General features: G+C 34.5%; 1 protein-coding gene across 4 annotated transcripts; it reads right to left on the reverse strand.

Moving 5' to 3' along the window:
* Nucleotides 1–12708: 12708 nt before the first annotated feature.
* Nucleotides 12709–18280, reverse strand: LOC112294324 (palmitoyl-acyl carrier protein thioesterase, chloroplastic). Of its 4 annotated transcripts, XM_090243928.1 has the most exons (7): nt 17826–18280; nt 16807–17000; nt 15857–16066; nt 15100–15356; nt 14137–14978; nt 13587–13950; nt 12709–13482 (listed from the first exon to the last, which is right to left on the reverse strand). In XM_090243928.1, the coding sequence occupies exons 5-7, from the start codon at nt 14817–14819 to the stop codon at nt 13234–13236; spliced, it is 1296 nt and encodes a 431-aa protein (XP_090100054.1). In that variant the 5' UTR covers nt 14820–14978; nt 15100–15356; nt 15857–16066; nt 16807–17000; nt 17826–18280; the 3' UTR covers nt 12709–13233. The 4 variants fall into 4 exon arrangements, with proteins under 4 accessions (XP_090100054.1, XP_090100055.1, XP_090100053.1 ...); XM_090243929.1 differs by having other exon boundaries at nt 14137–15356; nt 15857–16058; XM_090243927.1 differs by having other exon boundaries at nt 14137–15348.
* Nucleotides 18281–18691: the final 411 nt, after the last annotated feature.

An 18691-nucleotide genomic window follows, 5' to 3' on the forward strand; every position in this document is an offset into this window, starting at 1 on the left:
TTGTAAGTAATTTCCACAACTACTGTATCAATACTTCATAAAATACCCATAGGATTAACTCGATTGGAGTGAGCCATTTTTAAAACTTGATAATACTTGATAGTTGAAAACAAGACTTATTTAGTTAGATCTTTACCACTGTAATAGGTAATAAGTGATCCAAATCCAACTCCTCCATTGTAGTGGCATTCATAAGATTTATACTAGATCCTCCGTCTACTTGCACTCCCGATAATAACACTCCATCAATTGAGACATCAATCGTTGGTGCACCCGGATCAGGATTCAAACTTACTTCTCAGATTTCTTTATTTTGAGATCTGCGACAAATTAATGAAGAATTCAAGATAGTTCGGCATTCAGGTGCTATCGCCAATAGTTGCTTAATAGAAATCGTGGACTGTATGGTGCCCAAATCTTTTAGAATATCATATGGTTCTGTATTAGTGGTAATTTCCAATGTCCGTTTCTTCTTCCCAATCCTAGACACCGACGCTAGTAAATTAGTTTTCTCTATATTAGAAATTAGTAAAGCTATTAGAACTGAATTTGACGGAGCTTGTAAAATTGGTTCTTTCAACGAATAAGATTGTTCTCCTAATTGAGCTGATATTGATTTCTTAGAATTCACGCCTCTAAGAGGATCTTTCAACAGAAAGGATGTTTCTCAAAACTATGTAGAGAATGGAACAGCTTGAAATAGAATCGAAGCCTCCGTAATCGGTACCTTGTTAGGGTGCACAACCAATTCAGGTCTTATACTGAGTAAGCGGTCCATGTCAGGACCTGGATTGGATGGCCCCATAATTAGGTCCAATTAGTCCTTTGCTTCAGGATCACCCAAATGTTGAATTGGTCCTTTCCCCTTTTACTGACTTCTTATAAAGACACCTTCGACTACTTCTACCTAATGAACTGGTGATTCCTGTATCTCGTTAATTTTTTTTTCTACAATTTGCACAATCGATTCTATCTTTTGATCATGATTATTAGGGTTAAATGGAACATTGCATTGATAATGAAAATGACTCAATTGCTTGTAATTTCCACATATTAAAGCATATTCGTCTATAAAACTTGGATTAGGCATTCACTAGCATAATGACCAATTTATCAGCACGGATAGCAACGTAGTGGTTTTCGACCCATATCGTCAAGTATACTTGAAGTCTCGACTGGAATATATCTATTAGGCTGATTCTAGGTAGCCATAGTAAATGATCATGGCTGACCAGTTGCTATTAGTCAAGAATTGGACTGCTGAGTTGATATAGTTTGGAGATTATCTCCTTGATTATTTCCACTATTCTACATCTTTGTTCTATAAAACAGATTATAATTAGTATTTTAAAAATTTCCAAAGCCATGATTAGGTTGATTTGGGTGATTACTATTCTAACTACCCATATTTCCAGTCTGTACTTGATTAACATTCCATTGAATTTGCTGTATTAACGTCTAGTTATAGAACTGTTGTTGCCTTTGTAAATGCCAGCAGTTTTGGCTAGGGTGTTTTCCTCCACAAAATGTACCTTGAACACCTATTTGTTTGGATAATGGATATTTTGTATCAAAATGATCTTATCCCTTATAATTATTACACCATATATTAGGTCTTGTATTAGAAGGCTTATGTCATTTCTCCTTATCTTTAGCTAAATTCACGGCCAATTCTTCCATCTTCTTTGTAAGATTTAATAACAAGGCTTCATTTAGATCTTTAATAGTCGCATTTGTGAACAACTCTAGTTGTTGATAGATTGGAAATATAAAATAAGGTGTCATTGTTATTGACGCTATTGCTTAGAGTGATATAGTATTAATTGATTTTTGCAACATAACATTCTTCATATTGGAGTTAGCCATTTGTGGATAATCACCCATTGACACATTTCTCTGTTGTATTTTTTGGCTTCCTAAACTTGGAATCATCGTGGCCACTACTGTTAATAATTGATCATAATGACATTCTTTACTCATGCCAACGATGCCTCTATCATAGCATGTTGAGTCTTTTTTACAAACATTTTCAATTTTGGTGGATGCAAACCATTAATTAATATCAAAAATATAAACGCATCTGGTATTTTATTATTTATCCATTTATAAAGTATATTTGTGACCTGGCTATAATAGGACTCCACTGATTCCCCCACAAACATCCTGCTATTCATAAAACTTTCTCTTAGCCGATTTTCAAATCCAATTGGTCTAAAATGGATTAAGAAGGCATTCTTCAAGGCCTCCCAATTGGAAAATCTACCCACTAGTTGTCGATTATACCATTCAAAAGCTATATCTTTTATAATTGTTGGCAACCATCTCAATCAAATGTCTTCAGTTCTACCATTATTAGTCACATAGGCTGTCAAGAATTGAGATATATGGTGATTGGGATTAGAGCCCGACCAACCACTAAAAGTAGGTAATGGTACCACACTTGTAGTTCGGTCTTCTATTACTCCTATTTATATTGCAATTCGTACTTCTGGCACTCCCGCGGCCATTGGTGTTATCATTGGTCTCTTTGCTATTTGAAATTGAATTTTTCTTCCTTTGGTTTTACTTGGACCTACAATTCCTTTTTGTCGTTCATATAGGAGATTTCTTATGCATAATCATTCCTGTCTTTCTTTTCCTTGTCAATTAATTCTTTGATAATCCTCCCCTTCATGATTATCACTCATAATCATCCATTCTTCTTTACAAAATTAATACTGCCTTGCATTATAACTTTTATATTTGTAATCCTAAATCTGGTTCTTTTCATGTTGTCATTCAACATATAATTCCATCTTCCATACAATCAATTTCTGACATTTCATATTATTATCATTTCCCTGGCAGCGGTGCCAAAATGTTGTTCTCGTTGTGTTCAAGCTTGAATATACCAAAGCAATTGAACTAATAGAGGTGGATTCGAACATAGGAAAAGACTGGTTATATGAATTGGGTCTGTTAGTGACACAATTGTTTATATTCGAACTATCTAAAATCAATTATCAAACTACAAAACACCAAGGCTTACTACTTCCATCTTAATTCAATACCTAATCCATTCTATAACTATCAATTCAACAATACTTTCATATTCTTATCCGTTCATCTTCCTTTTGCTCTCTTTGTGATTTATATACATTCAATTACTGATCTCTAGCTTATCTATTGTATTCAGTTTCTCAATTCATCACATAAAATTCAATATCTCGGCTTACGACTGTCACAGTTTGGCACTTTAGACTAACTTCTCAATATTCAAAAACTATCCATTACTAGTCAACAACAAAGAAACAAAAAGAGGTAGCACCAAGCTTGCCCTGACTTATGACTATCACAGTGTGGCCCCAATCCCCCTTTTTTTAACCTCTTTATCCTACCAAAAGATGGATCGTCGGCTAGCGGATTTCAAAGGTTATGATCCTTTGAATTCTTAACCATTTATTCCACTAACAACCTATTATTACCAACTAAACTACCTAACTATCAATCTAATTCTTAAGATTATGAATAACTAACCAGTGACTTATCTCAAAATTTATTGAGCTATTCTACAGGCTACTATCTTATTTGTGAAGAAAAAAGATGAATCTTTGTGAATGTATGTAGACTATTAAGAACTCAATAAGATCACCTTCAAGAATTGGTATCTTCTACCTTTGATTTCAAGACTTTTTGATCAATTTAATCAAGCAAACATCTATCTAAAAATAGATCTATAAAGAGTATATAATTTGATACGTATTAAAAAAAGAAATGAATGAAAAATTATATTTTAAACCAAGTATGGATATTTTGAATATAATGCCATACTTTTTGGACTCACAAATGCACCAGCTACTTTTTAATATCTAATGAAAGATATTTTTCAAGAATTTCTTAATGATTTTATCATTTATTATTTAGACAACATCTTCATCTACTCTAAGAATATAGAAGAGCATAAAGTTCATGTTCGTCATGTGTTACAAAAACTTAGTAATACAGGATTATATACAAAATTAAAAAAGTATGTATTCCACACTATTCAAGTTGATTTTCTAGGATATATCATTTTCAATGAAGGATTAATCATGGATCCAAAGAAGGTCCAAACTATCATAGATTAAAAGATTCTAAGAACAATAAAAGACATGAAATGTTTTTTGAGCTTTGTCAAATACTATTAGATCTTTATCAAGAATTTTTCTCAAGTTGCGGTTCCACTTATACATTTGACTTGTAAAGACAAACTTGAGTGGAGTAAAGAAGCCAAAGCATTGTTTGATGCTTAAAAAAAGGACTTTACTTCTATACCAATCTTGTATCATGTCGATTTCTCCAAGATATTTTTTAAGGAAATAAATGCATCAGATTTTGCCTTAGGTGCAATATTATCACAAATGGGAGTATATGACAAACTCCATCTAATTGCTTTCTATTCTAAAAAAATTTCAGCAATCGAGATTAATTATGAGATCTATAACAAAGAGCTCCTTGCAATCGTGGATTCATTTTAAGAAAGATATCATTATTTAGAAGGCGCCTTGAGTCTAGTCATTGTATATACAAATTACAAGAATCTAAAGTATTTTATGTCAATACGTGTTTTAAATTGTCACCAAGTTTGTTGCAGCATGTCTTTATTAAGACTTGATTTTAAGATCACTTATTGATGTAGAAAATAACAAGGTTTGTTAGATGCCCTTTCTAGATGTTCTTATCTTATATCAAAAGAAAGAGATGCATCTTTTGATCAACAAAGAATTATTCTCTTGAAGTTGGAATATTTTCACCTGAAGTAATAAAATGAATATTAACCATTGATTCAATATTTATCAAGGAAATTCTATCAAGTATGTCCTTTGATCCTTTTCTTTATGATATCAAGAATAAAACTTTTAATTCTCATGATATTTCTAAGTTGGAGTTTAAGAATAATATACTCTATTTTGAGGGACAATTATATATTCCAAAAGGTAGAGCACAATTATGTGTTCTTCAAACTTGTCATGGCTTTTTAGCAACTACACATTTTAGATACAACAAGAAATTAGAGCTAGTATCAAGAGATTTTTGGTGGCCTCAAATATGAAAGGAGTCAAAGACTTTATAAAATCATATGATATTTGTTCAAGATCTAAAATTCCTCGCCATTTACTTTTTGGACTTCTTCAACCATTACCTATTTCAAAACAATGATGGTCTTCTATTTTTATGGATTTTATTATGGATCTTTTAATCCTAAGTTTGTATGATTTTATATTCGTGATAATAGATTGTTTTACAAAGATGGCACATTTTGTACTATGTATAAAATCTATTATAGGTTAAAAAATGACTAATTTTTTTCTTAACAACATCTTTCACTATCACAAATTGTCTAAAGATATTATATCAAATAGGGGGATTTAATTTATATCAAGATTTTGTAGAATCCTTTTCAAGATTGTAAAAGTAGATATAAAGCTCTTTTTGACTTTTCATACGTAAACTAATAGGCAAATAAAACAAGTGAATTAAATTTTGGAGCAATACTTGAGGTATACCATCAATTATCATCAAGATGATTGAACAACTCTTTTATCATTAATAGAGTTTTCATACAATAATTCGATAGATTCTTCTACTAAATAAATACCTTTTTTTGCTAACTATGGTTATCATTTATAATTTGATACTTTTGACCTTTTAAAAGTTAATATTTTCGTGGCAAAACATTTGGCAAATTGTTTGTCAGAGCAATATGCAACAATGAAGGTACAAGTAAAGGAATCTCAATAACAACAAAAAAATAATATGGATGCCTATTAGAAAGAACAACTACAATTCAATATAGTTGATAAGGTATGGCTACTTTGCTATAATATCAAGACTACTTGTCTTTGTGATAAGTTGGACTATTATAAGCTTGGACCTTTTCCTATTAGTAAACAAGTTAATCTTATTGCTTATCAATTATATCTACTAGAGTCTATAAAAATCCACCTCATATTTCATGTGTCTCTTCTTAAGCCATATAAGACAACAAATATCTCCGAAAGAAGAAAAATGCCACTTCTTCTTATAAAAGTGGATAATAATCAAGAGTTTCAAGTAGAAGAAATCTTAGATGCAAGGCATCATCAAAATAGGTTAGAATATCTTGTTCATTGCTATAGATATGATATTAGAAAATACACATAGGAGCTAGCAAAGAATCTTATAAATGCAAATTTTTTTATTAATGATATCCATCAAAATCAAGATGAAGAAAAGTAACTCTTTGCTTTAAAAGAAATAAAATCAAAGAAAGATAATACTCTATCTTCAATATTTTTTTGTAGCTTTTGTGTATTTATGATATTAAGAAGATGGAATACCAATAATCAAGAGATTCAATTCAAGAGCTTTCATTTGTAGACTTAGTAGATAAGATATAGCAATTATCTTAACCTTTAAGATAACATAATTAAGATGAAGATCCTTAAGAATGACATGTCTTTCCTCAAATAGATGGCGAGATACAACATGTTTGATATCATGACCTTGGAAGAGACTCCTAATGTTTGGTGATTTTATTAGAGGTAGGAACAATTCCTGACGGTATTCTAAATATTTTATTTTGAAAAAAGTTATAAAGGTATCAACAACAATTAAATAATAGGGTTCTCTTCTCATCCTAGTATGAGACATTATTGATGGCTAAGAGACCTATCAACCATCTTCAAAGAGAATAAAGATTAAAGTAAATGGTAAATATAATTCGTTGAATTTTAAATTTTTTCAACATTTCAAGACCACTCCTCGTGAAATTCATCCCTAGAAGGGAGGATCATATCACGGATATACATAAGTACTTTAATAAATACCTATATGATTATGTAGAAGTAGGTAAAAATAGATAAAAGTAGATTAATTTTATAATACCTTTTAAAAAAGCTTCTTAGAAGCTTAATAGATGTTTTTTTGACTTTACATATGTTTGTAGTTGATTGGTAGGTTAGAAACTTGGTCAATAAATTAACCATGTATTGATAGCTTACAAAAGAAGGTAACTATGTGGCACTCATATAGAAAACTTGCCTTGTAAGTTAAGATATATATCTTGTAAAGTCAACATGTTTTGGAGGTCTTATAAAATATTGCCACATAGTTCTTAATTAAGAATATATATGGAGGCAAGAGTGAAGTCTTCTTCACTCTTGTCAATGCCTTTCTAGTCCTTAGTCTTATTTCAAGTCTTGTCTTTAGCAATAGCTATTCTAGTTCAATAATATATCATCTTTGAGTGATTTTTAGTTCTTATTATTATCATAAGAGTGTTTTGAGGATTTTTTTTTTAAGATTCACGTCCTCAATAATATGGTTACTTTGTCGCAATATCAAGACTACTTGTCTTTATAACAAATTGGACTATTATAGGCTTAGACCTTTTTATATATATGAACAAGTCAATCCTATTGCTTATCAATTATATCTACTAAAGTCTATGAAGATCCATCCCATATTCCATGAATCTCTTCTTCAGCTATATAAGACATTGAATATCTTAGAAAGAAGATAAATGCCACCTCTTCCTATAAAAGTGAATAATAATCAAGTATTTAAGGTAGAGGAAGTCTTAGATTCAAGAAAACATTGAAATAGGTTGGAATATTTTATTCATTGGTGTGGATATGATATTAGTGAATACACATCGAAGCCAACAAAAAATCTTACAAATATAGCAAAGATGGTTGAGTCTTATGAATGATGACATCCATGAAAACTAAGATGAAGAATTATAAGATTTATGAAAGATGATGACCGCTCCTTATAGATCTCATCCTTAAAAAAGGAATTAATGTTATGGACATATACATTTATTCCAATAGTTACTTATATAATCACGTAGATGTAAATAAATATAAATTAATTTCATAATATCTTTTAGAGAAGCTACTTAAAAGCTTTATAGACATAATTTTGACTTTGTAAATGTTTTTAATTGATTGGTAGGTTAAAAACTTAGTCAATAAGTTAATTATATATCACACGTTGTCATAATACATGAAATCTTGTATAAGAATGCTTTGGGCACCTGGTTGTCAAAGGTAGAATGGAAATTGCTACAAAAAAATCCTAATTTTTATAGAATATTATTAATGCTAAACAAGCTTTAATCAAATTCAAAGAAACTTCAAAAGAATTACAAAGAAAAAATAAGAAATCTTAAATAAATATTAGAATAATTACAAATATATCTCAAATACATCTCAATTCAATTTTAATTTAATCCTAATTGAAATCGTATTGGACTTCATTCAAACTTTAGGCCAAAAATTAACTAAATCTTAAATCCTAAACAAACTCAAATAAAATCCTAAACCAAATTTTTAATTCTAAATCAAATCCTAATCAAACTATAAATCCTAAATCAAATCCTAACCAAATCCTAAATCCTAAACCAAATTCTGAACCTTGAATTAAATCCTAATCCTAAATCAAATCCTAACCAAATCCTAATCCTAAATCAAATCCTAACCAAACCCTAAACCCTAAATCAAATCTTGACCAAATCCTTACTCCTAAACCCCAAATCAAATCCTAATCCTAAATCAAATCCTAATCAAATCTTAATCCTAAATGAAATCCTAATCAAATCCTAATCTTAAAACAAATCCTAACCAAACCCTAAACCCTAAACCAAATCCTAGTAATTTCTATAAAAGATTTAAATCTCAATAATTAATGAATGAACCTTTGATCTTAACTCAAAATCTTTACACTTCTTAAAAACTAAGTTGAAAATAAGCACAAAAAATTTGAAAATAATCAAAATTACCAAATAGATGATAACCTCAAAAACGTGCTCGGATATTAGATGGCCTCCTTTTCAAACCTTGATGCCAAACTCCCACAACCAATATCTCTCTTTTTCACCATTCGATTGATCTCAAACTTTTTACATACATAGAAAAACAAGTCTACTATCCTTACTTATAAATTTTACTCCAATGCAACTAATAGATTGCAAGAAATCTTAAAAACCCTCACTGGACCTAAAATTCCACTTTCTAAGACCTTGACCCACTTAAACCTCAATAACCCTCAATCCAACCATTAGATCAAGCTAAAATTTACAACACATATTAAGCAAAATTATAATCTATTACAAAATTCTTGAAATCGCCTAAATCGTCAATTGTATTTTATTTCACAAAACCCAAGTCATCCAAAAACAAACTTGACTTTGTCAAGCTCTTACAAAATCATTACAAATCCAAATCACCCAAAACCAATGCTTGTAAAAATCCTATTCAGTCTGCTATCAAATCCCACTCTTTTATTTGCAAAAGAACCCTAGAGTCATCATCAAGACTTGATTTTGTGCCTTATGATCTCATTTCGACCTAGGTTGCTAACCGGCCCTCCTTCGGTATCAATATCTAGTTTTTCTAGGTAATTTTTGCTAGAATTTACTCTTAACTTCCTTCTAAAGATGTCTATATTATTTATTTTTCCAATCTACTTTGTTTTGTCTTATTTATGGTCCTACAAAGTAAGTAGAAGACACCTTTTTAAAAAGGCAGCATTGATACCTTTTTGTTTTACTACCCTTTTGACTATTAACTATATTTCTAAGATAATTTGCTCTAATACTTTGAACTAAGATCTCCTACATTATAATAATTTCTATACTCTTTCACCTATTAGTCATGTTACATCATGACAACGTGTTGGTAACTTGTAGAACAAGCTAGCTATATGGCACGCATATAGAAAGCTTGCCTTATAAGTTAAGATATATGTCTAGCAAAGTCAACACATATTGGACGTCTTATAGAAGTTTTCTACAAAGCTCCTACTTAAATAATATATATGGAGGCAAGAGTAAAGCCTTCTTCAGTCTTGTCAATACGTTTATAATTTTTAGTCTTGTTTGAAGATTTTCTAGTCTTTTTATCTTTAGCAATAGCCATTCTAATTCAATATATTATTATCTTTGAGTGATTTCTTAGTCTTTTCAAGTGATATAAGAGTGTATTGGGATTTTTTTTCTTTGAGATTCATATCTTTGATATTGGAGTACCTCTTTTACTAACTTTGATGGTAATATTCTAAAGCCAAAATTTCTTAATTTCATCGTTTAATAAGTCTAAAAAAATTTATAATTATTGAAAATCAAGTTAATTACATGTGTAAAAAAGTTTCTTTTAATCCAACAAGTGAATTGAAAAATATCTTAGAAATCCTCACTAGTCTTCTAAATCCCAAATCTTAAGACCTTAATATGTTTGAGCTTTAATAAACTTTGAATAAACTATTAGATCAAGCTCAAACTTGCAATACAAATTATGCATAATTATGATCACTCAATCACAAAATTTTAGTAATAGATCATCTATAAATTTCATACAATTGTCTAAAGTAAAATCTCTTTAAAATTTTTAAAATTCAAAATGACTTGAAAAAAAACCTAACTTTGCAAAGTCTTCAAAAAATTGTTAAATACTCAAATCATTTGAATTAAATGCTTAAAGTACTTATCTCTTGTTTGCTCTTAAATCTTGTCTTCAATCAACTAAAGAACTTTAGAGTTGCTATAGGTGTATAGTTTTATGCCTCTAAGTTTGATTTTGACCTTAATTCACAACTTGTCTTTTTTGAGTATCAATTTTTTATATTTTTATGTAATTTTTACTAAAACTTATTTATAATTTTTTTAAATATGCCTATATTAATTATTTATTTTATTTACTTTTATTTGGCTTATTTATGACTCTATAGAATAAATAGAATCTTTTCTATAAAAAAGTAGTAATAAGACTAAAGTTTTTACTACCTTCCTATTTTTCATCTATGTTTTCTTACTCTATCTTTCTATTAGGCTCTTCTATAATAACATCCATATTTTTATTTTTCACCATATAGTCATATTATCACATAACAATATTTTACTTATAAAATTTAGAAAAATACCAATTTTGTAGAAAAACAAACTATAGTCTACAGTGGTAATAGTGACTACCAAAGTAGAGTACAAATCTATTAGCAATACAATGAAATATATTGCATAGACATGTTTGTTACTGCACAACTTCAAAGTAAATATTACAGAGCTTATTCCTTTACAATGCAATAATCTCAATGCCACAAAATTTATTGAAAATTCCAGAAGTGCATACCAAGACTAAATACATTAAAATCCAACATCATTTTATCATAGAAAAGACAACATCAAACGAAATTTATACAGTACAAAATTCAACAAAAGAGCATAAAATTGATATTCTTACTAAACCATTAGAAAAAAACTAAATTCTTACAAAAAAATCAAAGAAATTATACTCAAAGCAATAGGTAGTGTGTTATCCACAATCAACCCTGATCTATGATTTACCAATCAAAGCACTTACATTGCCACCATCTTTGCATGGAACTATATCAATCATATCTTACAAAAATATTATTTTATTTTAAAATAATTAAAAGATCTTCATTAATCATACTTTAGAAAGCCAATAGATTATCTTAATAGTGATTATAAGTAGACTTCACTTTTAAATCCCTCCAAGCCACTTACTAAAGATATCTAATTCTATTAATCCTTATAAATTCTATTACTATCCATTCTAATGTCACTATCTATTCTTATGTCAATTCAACCTTAGAATACCAACTCTTGTTCATCCTACAAAGATGGAGCAATATAGATGATTCAGGTTTTTGCTTCAACTTCAACCATATATACTTCTTTATCAAGGCATTGGAAAGTGCAAGCAAGAGAGCACCTTTCACTTTGAAGTCTTTGCAATGAATACATTCATATCCAACAATCATCTCAACAACAAATTTGTAAGCTATCCATGCCAAAGGTTGAAGAAGTAGCCAAAGTATCCACAGGAGCACACCTATAATCCCAAGTGTCCTTTTGATGTCCAAGAACAACAACATTACACCTCAAGCTCAAGGGAGAGTGCACTTATCACACCAACTGTGATGATGTGAAGGAGAGTGTTGGAGCACATCATCACAAAAGAAAATGATAAGGTCATCCAGAAGCGATCTAACTCAACAAATTGCAAATATACCCTGGGAATAGAATAAACTTGAGGTTCATCTCTTTTAGTACAGAATAATATGGAGGTAACTCTGAGTAGCAATGTAGTATGTAAACGAGTACTCTCATGTGTATTAATCAATACAAGCATTCTGCCTTATTTCTTTCTACGTCTGGTGGTAAACATACTGTAGTCTGTTGATACAACAATTTCAAGTATCTAGAATCAAAGTGTTTGGTGTGCAAAAACTACAGAGATTCTGTCTCCTGCTGCATGATGTTAGTTGCCGTTGGATCTACGAACTCGACCTTCCGTCTTGCACAGACAGGACAGGTCGATTTTGAACTGCACACCCAGGCTTGTGCACGAATTGATGTAAGAGTAGCCTCTTTGCGTTGTTATGGGGAAAAAATCCTTGATACTGATCACCCCCATCCCCCCCCACCGCACCTGCACATAATGTTTATCCGTTTCAGCAGGGAAGCTCTCGGGTGGTGGAATCTGAAGGAGGGTGCAGGAGGGCTTGGCATTTGCAAGCTAGTTCAGTTTTGATTTCAAACTTGTGTTACCAATGAGGGAGTTTCAAACTAGGAGAATTGGTGGAGGGGAGGAATTGTTTTTGACAAATAAGAGACCAGCTACATATTATCAACATGGAATCCATTAGAAGACTTATCTTCCTGTAGAGAGAGAAAGGAGAAAAATAGAACTTAATTTTTTACAAAATATTAAATATTTTGTAGATATATATTAATGGAAGGCATACAAAACTGTTGGTTTTAATCTTGTCCATACTTCAGATTGCCAATGGAATATATTCTCTAGTAAAACCAAATATTTTTCTTCAAGGAAGTCAATTGCCCATTCATTCAGTGTGTTCTAATTGGCTCGACCGCATTGGTTTTCTTTAGAGGTTTCCTACATGGGATCTTCCTCTCGTCTAAAGCCCAGAGTTGTGACCCAAAAACATCGAGGTGAAAAGGAAGTCCGCTACAATCCAGCAATTATCGAACAATTTCTAAAAAACTAAGCTGCAAACTGAATCATGATTCCTGTTAAAAGTTTTGGTAACCAATTCGTTACGCACTCTGTGCAAGTAAACTATCTTCCTGACGGCGTTTCTTCATGAGGGAAGCTTGGATCTATGTCAGCAATAGCTACGTCCTACTGAGATCGATTATCATCTCTGAGAGTAAAACATTCTTTACAGAGGAAATGCGTTTCGCATGGGTTAGCAATTTAGTGGATCACTACGTCGTCGCCACTTCGTCATGCCACGCAGAATCTCCTGATTGCTTGAGTCTTGTTTCCGCAGGAGATGGACATACTCACATGGTCGTGAAGGATCCGAATCGTTTCCTTGGATGTCCATTTTGGAGTTCGTCAGAGATTCCACAACGTCGGTGCTGTGGCATTCTCGACGATATTCCAACGATATGCTCGCCAGAACATGTTTTTCCATGTGCTCGACAGGGACACTCTGCAACAACAACAGCCACAATGAATCAGTCAGGTTTCCGTTTCTCAAATTTCTCAAATGCCAAAAGAAAATTTGAAACAGGGTCGAGTGCTTCGGAGACTCACATCCAGTACCCAGTTGATGTACTTAAGGTTGTTCACGTGCTGGTTCATGTCGAGATCCGCCGTCGTGGATTTGAGATGCGATCGTCGATTCTCGGCTGTTGTGTTGTCAAGTTTAGTGATTCTCGGCGATTCTTCGTCCTCGCGGAACGAAGACGGGTAATCGTCCATGAAGCAAGGCACTATCTCTGCTCGCACTTCGTCGGGGATTTTGGACAATCGACGCGTAACACCATCCATCATGCACCAAGTACTGGTTGCTCGAGCAAGCACTTCGTCCGTTTGATAGGAACGCATAATCCAGTCACGCTGCATTCCATTCTTCCCCGCGTGTGCGACCCAGGTGTCGATCTCCACAACCTCCGGCCTGTGCACGAAAGCTCATCGCATGAGACGAAAGTTTCTGAAAGTATTAAAGATTAGTGCTGAGATCAGGAGTTGCAGCCTGATAGTTCTATACACAATAAGAATTTAGAGATTTTTCGTGCATGATTTCACAAAAATAAAAAATAAAAAAGAATAAAAGGACCCACTTGAGAAAAAAATCATTTACCAGACGGGGTATCGATTAACTTCCACTTTCATTTTGGTGACGACCCATATAAGTCCTAAACGATTCATGGCTCGAGTGGCGCCGAACCCATCGCCGGCGATCCCCAAGAGCTGCACGTGATTCAGTGCCGTTTCCTGGAATAAACTGAAAATTTCTCTGATTGACATCAACCTGTCCGGGCCGACTTCGTAAGAACGAACTACGAAAATCTGTCTATACATCAAGGAGTTGTCAACAAAGCCACCCTGACGCAGCTGGTGCAACGGTACCATTTCTCTTCTCATTTTCTCCGCGTCCTGCGTCAAGATTCGAGGCTTCTTCAGCTCAGCATGAGTGCTTGACGCCTCTTGCACAGATTTTGAAAACTGCATGCTCGCCGAGGTTGAAATTAACACGCACTCCGCCATGCGACTGCTGTGGGTAATCTGGGAACGAGCGGTATTGAAATCGTCCGGCACCCGACCGAATGCCATCAGTGAGCCTTCATTGAGGCCCGTAGGCTCGATCTGCACCGCACTCACCTTGCAACACTTCATCCTTCGGCACTGCAGGCTATTCAATAATCTCGGTGGTGAAGAGTCTTTTAATCTCAAATATATGGAGCTCCTCTCTGCAGTTGACGTGAGCTTTGTCTTCACAGATGTAGAGGAAAGCGCAAGAACGTCCATTGTGTACAATAACATAGCCCTCACAAATGAATACCCTGAACTCAAGCTATCAAACACAGTAAACCATCAAACGTGATTACTCTTTTCAAGCATGAATACGGCACTGCGCAAGATTCAGGTGATTGTTCGCAAAGTCAGGCGCTTGCTATATCTCCGAAGGTCCAAAGATTCTCTCTGAAAGTGTCAACAAATTTGGTCAGTCTCGTTTTAGGCGAATGTATCGTCGTGCAGCTGATCGTGAATTGGCACAAGCCGATAGAAAATAAATTTGGGGACGGGATGAGTGAGCACTGACTATGATTTCTATGCCGCAGAGACTCTCATTTATAAGGTGATCTCCAGCTTTGGCTTAGAATGGGTGCATTTCGACGAGATTGGACTTCAGACCACTGAGTCCCTAACTCCCAAGTTGGGCGTGCACATTGGTCGGCTAGAATAGAATCAGCTTCAACCGATTGAGCTCGTTGAAATTGCAGCGCCATGACCTTTTCACCCACTGCTGACGCGTTTTGAAACTTCACCTCATGGACTCAATATCAAATCTCTGCAAAACTACAGATCATCACAATGGTGGAATAACAAGCTGCTGAGAATCATTTCTCTATTGAAACCATGGTGGAGGTTAGCTAATCAATTCATGAGGTGTGACAGCTACCTACTTATCAAGGGACTTGTATTTGTAGATGATGCATGATTCTGTCTCCACAAAAAGCAACCAACTAACACAGATCCACTCGAAGCGAACTACATGAATCGACCAGTCGATACTTAACCAATCTTGGGAACCAGCGGAACATATTCAATTATTTTCTCTACTTTGTCTGCGTACTCCAGTTCAACCTTTACATCCTGACAAAAAAAATGTAATCTGTAGTTTTTCGCTGGGGGAAGTCAAACCCCAAATATATTGGGTATTCGCACATCTTGCTAAACAATAATCTGGAGGAATATTCTTCTTTTGCAATACACCTCAGCAGACCATGTCCAGAGAAAACCGGGATGCGGCCGGTTCAAGCATAATACAAGTTTATAAGCTGGATTATTTTGCTTACCGGTAATCAAACCTGTCCGCTTGAAGATAGAAACATCATCAATGTTGGTGTCCCGCTGAAGCATTAACTTGGTTCACAATGGACGGCCCTGAAACGCAGATGGCTCTGTCGAAGGTCTCAAGATTTATCCAAATTGAACAACAGAGAGACCAAAATGCTGTCTGCATGATCACCATCACGTCGAAGTACGGTCCAGTTTTTCCTGTCACGCTACCCCCACACTAATTAGCAAAGGATTAAACGAATGGAAATCGTGTGAGCAGCCAAAACTAATTAATTTAGCAAACGTTACGTGGTACAAGATTATTGGGTCTTTACAACAGTCTGTCGCCGAGGCTTCCACACCTTTGTTTGGCATGTTGCTGATTTGAAGTTCATTGATTAATATTAGGTGATGCTCGTGACTGAAAAGTTCAATTGTGCATCAATTTGGTAGAATTTAGAGTTAACTGCTTCACTGGGGTCGACCAAGATATATTATCCGCGGTGGTTGATCAACTCTGAAGAAATCGGGAGGTCCCACGGTCTGAGTACACGCGTTCTATTCTGATTCACTAAACATTATTAGTCACACTTGTGGTTGGTAGAATGAGGTGACCACCAAATTAATAATGAAAAAGCTTTATTGACCGGCTGCGACACACTATCTTACACCGCTTCCTGGCTCCATCCCCACTTTGTGCAACCTCTCATCTTCGTCAAGCCAGGTAGCAGCAACGTGGACTTTGTTCGACACGCATTAAAGATTTCTCACCATCCTCACCTGCTATTCCGTTGTACGAAGCAAAGAAGAATGTCACAAACCCGAATTCGCCAACCTCACCGTCACAACGAAAATACACCCATCAATTCAACACCAGCGGAAGTTAGCGTTGTTGATTGCTGTAAGGACCATCACAAGTATTGATAAGGAGTGGCGCAGTATATTTGGTTGTAGAGTGGAGCATTACCTGGTGCATTTCCCGTTTGCTCTCACAGTTCACAGCATTGCGAGCTTTCCTAGCATACTTTGCTGCACTTGTAAGAGCACAAGCCCCGGCACTGTGAGCTCCTAAGTCTCTGTCTTTTCATCCACTCAATCCTCTTTGATAGAGTTCAGGGCTTGCGGCAGATTGATTCAAGAATACAACTCCAAGCACCTGGACTGCACAATGCAGCACCACCAATTCTTTTCAAGAGCATTCCACAAAGGTTGAACAAGAAGCAAACTTTCTTGTACAGAATATAAATGCTCAAACTTTATATTACCTATGGACCCCAGGGGAATGTTACAGCGCACCAATCGAAGTAAACAGATCGAAACATTCAGCCCTAAAAATAAAGAACTGAAAGGTTGGACATGATGTCAGCCGTTCACTAACGCTCGGGTCCTGATTATAAAGCGTAGTAGAGTAAGCAAGATCAGAAGGACATAATATGAAAATCCCAAAAAAATACAGCTGAGCAGCTCCAGCCTCCGAGAACAGTTTCCAGCAGATCAGTGTGTGAAATCAAATTACTTAAAACTGAATCTCTAAACAGGGAAGCATGCAAGAAAGAACTGACCCAACTGTTGTGAAATGCACAAGATTTCAGCCTCCCACTTGTCAAACTCTAATTCCTATTCTGTTTCCCAACGTTTCGTTCATTTTAATCAAGATCCACAACTAAGCAATTATGATCGTAGTGCATTCTAAGTCAAGTCCTACCAGCACAATAGGACGCAGCGAAGTATAGCTGCGGTTATTTCGGGTATTGCCACTTAGAAAAGAATGTTAAGAATGTTAAACCTTCTAATACTGATGAATCACACAATGTTTTTGGGAGGCCAGGCTCATCTCAGTCAAATCAAGCACACAACTCATTTCTACAAATGCTTGGTAACCTTTATCTTTCCTGTGTTCCGCCAACTGATACTCTTGACAATGGAAAAGTCCCGGCACCCTAACAAGAAGAAAGGAGTCTCGAAAACCAAGGAGTTGGCACTTACAGACAGAATGTGCTTATAAATGCATCACAATCTCCTCCAGAAACCACATCGGCAACTGCAAAGCAAAGCGAGAACGTACCCTTGCTACCACTGAGCAAGCTCTACAACCTCTAATTCACTGTCTGCAAGGCACCTATTTAAAAAAACAGCGCCAAGACCAACCATAAAAGAATTCCATCGGATTAACCAAACATGGTCATTGACCCTGTCTGCAGTACAAGACATGTATGTTATCTCCCAGAGGCAAATATATGTCAGTACCGTTAAAACAAATGAGTGTGACTCCTCTATCTTTATGCAGATGGGATTTAGTGACCGAAAGTATTTAATCTATTTCAAGATTTTGTAACCTTCTGAGATCATGACATTGACATACTCCAGAAGAGGAATCTCAGAGATGAACTTATGTCCCAGAAATGTACCTTTGCTTTGCTGTGTGTGTGTGTAGGTATGACACTCTCCTTCTTCGGCAGCCCTACTGCATGATATATCCCGACTAACCGATGGGTTGAAGTGTTGATTGAAGTTATTGCTAATGTTTCGTCTTTTGACCAGGCTCTGGTCTTGTCTTGTAAAAGTTGTATCAACTTACAAGACAGAGACAATAGTTCAAGAACTTCTTTGGCACTTGGCATAGACAGATTATGAATTTGTCATTGAAGTGATCATTGGACTTGAGAATGCTCATTGTAGGGACTTTAAAGTGCAAGGTACTCTCTTGCCCGCACTTCTTGATGCCCTGATGAAGAAGTATATATAATTGAAGTTGAAGCAAGAACATGAATAATCTGAACTATTCCATCTTTGTGGGGTGAATAAGAGTTAGTATTGTTAGATTGGATCGACATTGGAATGGATAGTAGTAG

The sequence above is a fragment of the Physcomitrium patens genome, chromosome 17, assembly GCF_059467195.1.
Source record: "Physcomitrium patens ecotype Gransden chromosome 17, ASM5946719v1, whole genome shotgun sequence".
Taxonomy (NCBI): Eukaryota; Viridiplantae; Streptophyta; class Bryopsida; order Funariales; family Funariaceae; genus Physcomitrium; species Physcomitrium patens.